This window comes from Malus sylvestris, chromosome 10, assembly GCF_916048215.2.
Source record: "Malus sylvestris chromosome 10, drMalSylv7.2, whole genome shotgun sequence".
Lineage (NCBI taxonomy): Eukaryota > Viridiplantae > Streptophyta > Magnoliopsida > Rosales > Rosaceae > Malus > Malus sylvestris.
In genome coordinates this window covers 33,881,881-33,890,915 of record NC_062269.1, presented here as the reverse complement: position 1 = coordinate 33,890,915, position 9,035 = coordinate 33,881,881, and the positions used below count along the sequence as shown (strand labels likewise).

General features: G+C 38.1%; 1 protein-coding gene across 3 annotated transcripts; it reads left to right on the top strand.

The window, feature by feature from the left end:
* The first annotated feature begins 4,002 nt into the window (after positions 1 to 4,002).
* Positions 4,003 to 8,344, top strand: LOC126587837 (membrane-bound transcription factor site-2 protease homolog). Of its 3 annotated transcripts, none has more exons than XM_050252920.1 (7): positions 4,007 to 4,499; positions 4,612 to 4,759; positions 4,845 to 4,925; positions 5,069 to 5,518; positions 5,605 to 5,928; positions 7,161 to 7,326; positions 7,786 to 8,344. In XM_050252920.1, the coding sequence occupies exons 1-6, from the start codon at positions 4,057 to 4,059 to the stop codon at positions 7,317 to 7,319; spliced, it is 1,605 nt and encodes a 534-aa protein (XP_050108877.1). In that variant the 5' UTR covers positions 4,007 to 4,056; the 3' UTR covers positions 7,320 to 7,326; positions 7,786 to 8,344. The 3 variants fall into 3 exon arrangements, with proteins under 3 accessions (XP_050108878.1, XP_050108877.1, XP_050108879.1); XM_050252922.1 differs by having other exon boundaries at positions 4,342 to 4,499; positions 4,596 to 4,759; XM_050252921.1 differs by lacking the exons at positions 7,161 to 7,326; positions 7,786 to 8,344 and having other exon boundaries at positions 4,003 to 4,499; positions 5,639 to 5,928.
* Positions 8,345 to 9,035: the final 691 nt, after the last annotated feature.

Here is a 9,035-nt window from a genome sequence, read left to right as displayed (position 1 = left end):
CACGGAAAACGCCTGTTTTTTATTTACGGAGGTGAGGGAAATATTTTTTTTTTTTTTTTTAAAGTTATTAACTTTTTAACACACATATTTCATCATTTATACAATAACACATAGTATACTATCTCGTGTTTCAGTTACATCGAAAAATCTCTCCCAACAACATCGTGTTTTTGGAGAAATTTTTTGTTGCGACGGAAACACGAGTGGTACATCACGTGTTTTTATGTAAATGGTGAGAAATTTTATTTTTTAAATTATTAACTTTTAACACACATATCTTACTATTTGTACAATGACAAGTATGTCGATCATATTGAAAAATCTTCCGTGATTTTGGCCTTTACCTCGTTTTTTCAACTTTACCTCTCTTCTTTTGCTATTTGGTCCTTTTGGAATTCGGATGCCGGAATGGTACCCTAATTCTTTCCTTAATTCCAAATTCCACCCTCTCTTCTTCTCGTTATGCCACTTTGTGCGGTTGCTCTTGGCTTCATATGTCTTTGAGACATTCTGTTAGACATCCTTGTCAAACATCCTTTCAAACATATTGCTTTCAATAATTCTGTTATGAATTTACTATAATTTTATTAAATTTAATCAGATATTTAGAATTCAAGCATTTACGGGAACAAAACACTTTTACTTGTTATTTTACATAAAATTGTGACATTTCAAATTTCAACATGTGATTATCTATGATTTTGGCGCTTAGTAATAGATCTTATAATGAAATAAATTGTGAAATTTTCCTCAATTAGTTACTCGTCTAGTGATATCACCTCTTCTCAATGTCAAAAGAGTTTCAATTTCAAAACCTCTACTCTTTTAATATAAAAAACTTTAAATTTCTCATTTGAGAAAATAATGAATTTTCCAAAAACTTAGTTAATGGTAAGTTGAAAATGCATATAAAATTCAGGAACAAACTAGCAGAGCATCCCATCTAAAATAAAGGACTTTAGGGCAAAATTGAGTGAATTTTAGAATTTTAATCACCAAATTAAAAAAAATAAAAGTGAGTTTTATACACTTTTTAAATTTTTTACACACTCGTATTTAATTTTAACCGTTAATTTTATTTCACTTATTTAATCCAACGACGTTTACGAAATATCAAGAGTGCATGAAAATCACTTAAAAAATGCACGTTTTAGACCATCTTCAAATGAAATGTCAAATTTTGAACATAGAATTTAAATTTGACAGCTTATGTGGCATTTTGACATATTTTCATGTTTTGCTCTCCACCCAATATATCAAATTAAACTATTATTTTATTACATTATTATTTTTTTCTTAATTTATTCTTATACTTTAAATTTTACATATAAATAATTCATAATAATTATGAGCCTTTGGAGCATCAGCGTCGAACCGTAATCCGAACCCCCCACTTTTCATGGTGTTGGAGTTGAGCTCCATGGCGGGTGGGTCTTCGTTGTTGAGAATCTGGGTGGGGAGCCAAAACGCAAGGTCGTCTAACGTATCAGCCATCTAGGTAGTCCTTGAAATAGCTGAGAAAAGTAGAGAGAGAGTGAAGAAAAAAGTAGAGATAGAAAGTGGGGTTTGATGGGTTTGAGATATGGGGGTTTTGCTGCTAGGTGAAGGTATAATAATGGCGAAGCCAGCTAGGTTTGATGGTCCTACAGAGAGACTTACAGGGACCCAGCAGATATGGAGAATCTTAGGTTAGTGAGAACGAGAGAACAGAGGAGGAAGATATATCTGGGACGATGAGAAGCTTTATTGAAAGTTGAGATGAAGCCCCTAATAAATGACAATAAAATATTAATAAATGACATTAAAATATTAATAAAAGACATTTAATAATTGGGTAAATTACATAATACCCCATCATATTTGAGGTCTATTACAAGTTACAACCTCATACAACATCTTTAAAACATTTCACTTTCATATCTCACGTACTATTTTATTTCAAAATAATAACTCCGTTAGATTTTCCATCCATTGGTCGGTTAAATGTTGACGTGGCTGCCACATGGTAAAAAAATAATTTTTTATACATTAAAAATATTATAATATTAACCCTATTAAAAATAAAATAAATAAAAAATTGAAAACCTTTAACCCATTCCCTTGGACCACCTCTTCTCCTCCACTCTCTTCACCTCCTTCCCACCCCACCCCCACCTCCCTCCCAGTTTTCTTCCATAACCGAAACCATCTGGGTCAGCCTCGGCTAGGCGACTCTCAGACCCAAATACCCGTCCCAAGAATCCCGAGGCTTGTCCATTGACATCCGACTGGGTCTCTCGCCGCTTTTCCACCACGAAACCCTCGTTCTCAACCTTCTTCATCTTTTGCTTCCGCCGTCATTGCCTCACCTTCCTGCTCAAAACCGACACCGTCCCCCAAAATGTCCTATCAATGTCCTTCAAATCGCTACCCGCACCCTTCTTTTTATCCCATTCCAGATTTATCAACTCATTCATCGTCTTAAACTTCGCATCCAAATTGAAAACATTAGCTTCATCTCCACCTTCGTTTTTCTCCTCATCTCTCACTTCGACATCAAACTTTCTCGGCACTCATTTGCGATCGTCATCGATGTTGAAGAGCTCTGACTCGGAATAGGGGTTCTGGGTCAAGGGTTGCGAGGGAGGTAGGGGTGGAGTGGGAGGGGTGGGTTTTTGGATGGGAGGGGAGGTGAAGAGAGTGAAGGATAGGAGGTGGTCAGGGGGAATGGTCTCTATCTCACTCTCCCTAGTCTCTGTGGAACTAGGTGAAGCCCAGAAACCAATAACTAGCTCCAGCAAACCCCATGAGTTTCTAGCCAAATCTCGGTCGACTTCGGTTATCCCACGACCAATCTAAGGTACAAAACCCTTCCTCTTGACTCTATGCTCTTTTTCGTATGTAGATCATAAAGTCGTACAGAAAAACCGACAAAATGAGAGAGAAGAGTGACATGAGAGAGTGAGAGAGTCCACGGTGGTTGTGGTGGTATGAGTGTGTAGATGGGTGCGTGCGTGGGTGCACTGTTGGGGAGAGAGTCCGAGAGAGAGATAGAAAGTGAAAGAGTGAGAGAGAAGAGTGACCTGAGAGAGTGAGAGATCCGAGAGAGACTCGGGAAAAGATTTATGGGTTTGGGTTTTTCTGGTTTTTTTAATTTTTAATTTTTTTAATAGGATTAATATTATAATATTTTAATGTATAAAAATTATTATCTTTTGTCATGTGGCAGCCACATCAGCACAAATGTGGCAGTCACGTCAGCATTTAACATACCAATGGATGGAAAATCTAACGGAGGTATTATTTTGAAATAAAATAGTATGTGAGGTATAAAAGTAAAATGTTTTAAAGATGTTGTATGAGGTTGTATTAGACCTCAAACCTGAGGAGTATTATGTAATTTACCCTTAATAATTAGTAAAAAAAAAATTTGAAGCAGTAAGCCCCTTTGTTGCCATTCCATGTCATGCCACATAGAATTTGACATTTCGATTGGAAACAATTAGTGGCTGTCTTTTTTTACTGTTATACCTTATGTGGACAATTTGACATCTCCTTTGGCAATCTGAAGCCTTATGTCAAATTTTGTAATTCTCCAACCGAATTGTTAAATGTTATTTTATTATTTAAATAGAGCTTTAAATGATTGTAATTATTAAAAAAATGTTGAAATAAAATTTTTATTAGTTGAAATGTTAGTTGAATAAGGGACCCATTATTAAAATGAATTAAAAATAAATTTGACAACAAATCACTAAACCTTCAAATCCAGTTAGCAAATAAAACCTCGATCGAAAAGATGTTTTATATCAAATATGCACAATAGCATTCCACTCCACCTAGATTTTGATATCTCGCTCTGCTCTTACTAAATTACAGGGGAGTTTTAAAGAAAAATCCATGGTATTGTACACTTTAACAAAAAAATATATTTTTACACTAAAAAATCAATCTTAATACTATTTACTCTGTCATTTATTTTGTCATTATCCTTACAAGTTCAAGTTTTCAATACCTTGCTAATTACAAAAGGGCGGAAAGACCTGGTCTTTGAAAGGTAAAAGGAACCGAACAACAATGGAAGGGAGGCGAGTGAGAAGGTTCAGACCAAGATCACAACCTCAAACACATCGCAGTCTTCTACCCCTTCACTCCCCCGCAAACTCATCTCCACCGCCTCCTCCTCCCTCGACCACCGTCTCCTGCTGCTACTGCGACTTCAAATTCTGGGCTTTCAACCAACCCCTCTTCCATTTCGGCAAGACCCATTGCCGGATTCTCAGGGCTTGGTTCTCCGTTGGCGTCGGATTCGGTTTAACCTTGCTCTTCTCCGTCTCCCTCCTCCTCATATGGGAGCTGGGCAGAGCTCTCAATCTCTTCCATGGAAGCTTGTTCGTCGACTTGGCAGCGAGATTTTTCTCCTCCTTCGGCACCTCAATCGCCGACGCAGCCTATATTATCACCGCCACCGTGATTTCAGTCGCTGTCCACGAACTGGGTCATGCTCTCGCCGCCGCAAGGTCTCTCCTTCTTCTGTTTCTTTCTTAGTCCTTACCTTTTATGCGTTTGGTGCTTTTTGGGTTTTTGTCTTTTGATTATTCTGAAGCGAAACGTAGGCTTGATTGCAAGCAGTGAGTGCCTGCAAATGGAGTATGTTGCTGTCTTCGTTGCGTTTCTGTTTCCCGGTGCTCTGGTGGCTTTCGATTCGGAGTCTCTGCAACAGTTGTCTTGTTTTGCTGCTCTTCGGATATATTGTGCTGGAATTTGGCACAATGCAGTGGTATGCTTACTTGCGTTTTGGTTATTTATCCAAAGGGTTAGTTTGTTTGCAGAATTGAATGCTGATTTGTATTCGAATTTTGCAGTGTTGTGCGGTTTGTGGGTTCGCCTTACTACTCCTGCCCTTCATCTTGTTTCCGTTTTACATACATGGTGACAGCCCCATGGTATTTCACTGACTACTAGCGTATTGAATTGTATAATGAATTCATGTTATGTTTTTGTGACAATGTCGATATCAAAATGGTCTGAAAGGAATACAATTTTGATCACCTGTTTGTTTCTATATTTTGTGATTGTCTGGAAATAGGTTTTGGGCGTACCTTCTACATCGCCTTTGTCCGGTTACTTGTCACCTGGTGATGTGATTGTGTCGGTGGATGGTGTACCTATCCATAATGTCCAAGAATGGATGGAGATGACATCTCTGATAAATCAATTGGCACTTGGAGATAGAAACCATTCCATAGATGTCCCAGGCTTTGGGACGGCCAATAGAAGGAAGGGGTACTGTGTGCCTAATTCTATGATGGAAGAAAGCAAGCAGATTATCATAGCCGATAACCAGTCTTCTTGTCCCAATGATCTTACTGCATTTACAACTGTTCCCTGTGCTTATGCAAGCATGTTAGGTGATGGTCATCCAATTAGAATTCAGAAAGCCCACTGCTTGTATGCCAAGGATGTGATCAAACTTAATAAGTGCGGTGATGGATGGGCGGCGGTTATAACAAATGGCAGCAACTGCATATGTTCAGAGGTCGGTATCTTGTTGTTTGCAAAAGATGCAATTTTAGGAATTCAGTTGTTTCAATGCAAATAAATTCAATTTGTTGATGCCTATAGAACGAGTCCTGCTCAAGTCCAATTCCAATTCCAGGCTTGGTATGGGTTGAGGTCACATATTCAAGGCCCTATTCTCTGGAATGCTTGCGAGTTAGAAGAAAATCTTTTGTGGATCCAAGAACATCTGAAGGCATGGAATCTAACTGTGGCGGGACTTTTGTGTTTGTTGGGGACATTATCTTCATGGCACGCTCAGTTCAGTTAACTGCATATCGACCTCGCTGGGCATTTCCCTTGGGTACATATCTTCCAAATGTACTAGAGAGGATTTTGATATGCACATTCCAAGTCTCTCTAACACTTGCCCTTCTCAACAGTTTGCCCGTAAGTTTTTTATTTATTCTACTATTGTCTTATTAAGATTTTAAGATTTTTCAAGCCTGATCAGAACCCTGCATGACCATGGATATCAAAATCGAATGTCCATGCATGCATACCGTCTGGCTTGCAGAGAGATTATTTGAGGAAGGTTTTGTAAGGCCTAGGAACTAATAGTATTTAATCACGTAGAAATTGACCTCAAATTCCACATTTGAATGGGAAATTACCTCACATGGCTAGCAGTAGGCTTATTTACTGCTAAGAGCATGGAGATCTATTTGATCAATGCCCTGCTCTTTCTTCCACTCCATAAGCACCAAAAGATATACAAAGGTACCATCAATAGAACCTGAGTGTAACCCAGACTGCTCCAAACAGAGAAAAGACAACACAATACCCGTGCTTATCTAATAATGCTTTTAGCCACATCAGATCCATGCAAATATAGACTTTTTTTTTTTACGAAATTAAATATTCCTTGGCCTTCCTATCACCCTTACTCGGTCATAACATTGTAAATTTAGCCTAAAAGATTCCCCAAGAGAAACAAGTTTGGTCTCATATTCTTCCTGTTAAGTGGTCCTATTCTGTGCAGCCTAAGATGCTGTTAGTTGAGCTTACTTTGAGAATGATCTGGCTGAGGTTGTTCATATACTTGAGGCCAAAATTCATCTCGATGAGCTTGGGCTAAGCCTAGGTCAGTTGTTATAAGCCTGCTCCAACTTTTACCCTGATGAAACCATCAAGCTGACCATGGGCTGACTGTAGCGGTGGCAAATCAACCCATTGGGTTGTTAATGGGTATCCGTTAAGACCTGTTTAATTTGATATCACCTTAATATAAAGGTGAGATTGGTAGTGGTGGTGATAGTGTAAGGTGAAATCAAACTAAACGGGTCTCAATGGGTACCCATTAGCAACCCAATGGGTCGATTTGCCACCTCTAGGCTGAGGTCTTTCTTTGTGGTCTTAGCATGACCAAGCCAGTTCAAGACTAAAGTTTAGTTTTGCTTGTCCCATGATAGGTTTTGGGATGCTTTAGCCTTTAGTATTGCTATCATGTTCATTCAGTTTAGTACCTCTTAAGTTTGTACAATTTGGGAGTGAATTAATGTTGGCATAGTGTCTATTCAGCTGAACCATTTACATTGTCTCTGGTCGGTACATAAACAACAATACAAGTCGTGCTATTTTGTCAGTCATCAAGTGTTTTTTGCTAAAATTATATTTTGTAGGTGTACTTTCTGGATGGAGAATCTATTTTAGAGGCGACTCTTTGTCACTTCGCTTTTCTGTGCCAAAGGAAGAGAAGGAAAGTTCTTCAAGTTTGCCTTTTGATGGGAACACTCATTTCAGTCCTAGCCTTCTTTAGGATCGCTTTGTATACTTTGTAAGCCATAGGTAAGCAGTGTGATATTTTTTTGTTAATGTGAAAACTACTACGTAGCTTTACATATGCTCGTTTTATATTATAGAATGTTGTTTACATTACATATGAGCTTCAGGATGAATGTAATTCATTATCTATCGTGTGACAAAAGTTTGTTACTCAATCTGGACTATAAAATTACATTTGTTACGATACAAGCTGACAAGATAAAGTTACACGGTACACTAACTAGTTGACCTAATGGATTTCTAATGTATGTGGAATTTTGACTGGGTGGATGTGATATGCATTCTTGTGAATATTAATTACCGGGGGCGACTTATACTAAGTTTACTTAAGCTTTCAATGTAATTGAAGCATCAACTTCTCCTTGTTCTTAGTCTGTTTACAATGAAATACATGTCGGGAAGGCTATCCTTGTTAGGGTATGTGCCTTCCATTTCTCACTTTTATTTCTCATTCATATACAGTGACCCTTGGCCTTAAAGAAAGCACGGAGAAGCTCAAAATCCCTGAAGTTGCTGCATGTCTGTTTTCAATGGCATTATCGTTATAGAGAGCAAAACACATGTTCACTGATGCCTCACACTTTATAATCATTACCTAGAAAGGATGTGCTTCAGGCTATGAGAAGCAAGTTACTGAAGCTGAGCCTTGCCTGATGAATAGTGAGCGAGGGGGCGTCAAACCATCGGCTATCCTTGGTATTCCACTTCTAAAACTGATAGTCGCACTTCTTGTTCCATAAAATCCGTAAGTTACGTAGTCTAGAAGATGGATCAAGGTTACTCAGAGGATTTAACTTGTTCAACCGTCTGTGGGATCCTCAATAGAACGAAGAAACACTGGTGCGTTTGTCGTTGTATCTGGGAACAACCCGGTTCAATTTTGGTGGCTTACGATCAATTTGTACGCATCGATCGTAAAACGATTTAAGCTTATTGATTTTCATTTTTCTGGAACAATATATTGAAGAACCTTGTTTGTACATTCTGGTTGCTTCCAATAAAATCCCAAATTTTTATCTGATGCATTTGGAGGCAGAGCCCAAGTTTTCATTTGATGCATGGCTTTACTTTTATGGATGCAGCTGTGCATTCAGACTTTAACAAGGGCCTTTTTGTTTTCTTATTTTTTGGTTAACAGGGCCTTTTAAATTAGGGCCAGATCCATTTCTAAATTGATAGAGTTGGTTGATACATTCACAATTTGACCGAAATTTCTTGAACGAGAAGAGAATTAATGCTAGACTAAGAGCTAGTTTTTATGTAGGACGTTATTCAGCCGAAACGGCAGTAAAATAAAGAAGAAGAAAAAAGGCCCAAAAGAACATGCCCTTCTCCCAACTAAATGATAAGAGGTATTGGGTTTCAGCCCACCAATGGATCCACCCAGGCAAAAGCAGATGGTGGGAAAAGCTGTAGGGGTTGCAAAATGTGGGAATCCAATGAACCTTTTGAAAGATATAAAGAAGGTTGTCAAGTTTTTCAAATCATATAAATATTTAATTATTCATGAAAAGAAGTGGAGATTGTTGTGCTTCTTGTTGTTAAACCTCAATGTTGGAAACAATCAAAAGTTGAAGTGGTCAAGAAGATCATCAAGCATGAAAGCAGCAGGCCACTATTCTGGGTTGATACCACCACCTACCTTGGATTTCAACTGTAAAAGATAATGATAAAATAAAACATAAAATAATTACTGAAAAAGAGAGAGAAAA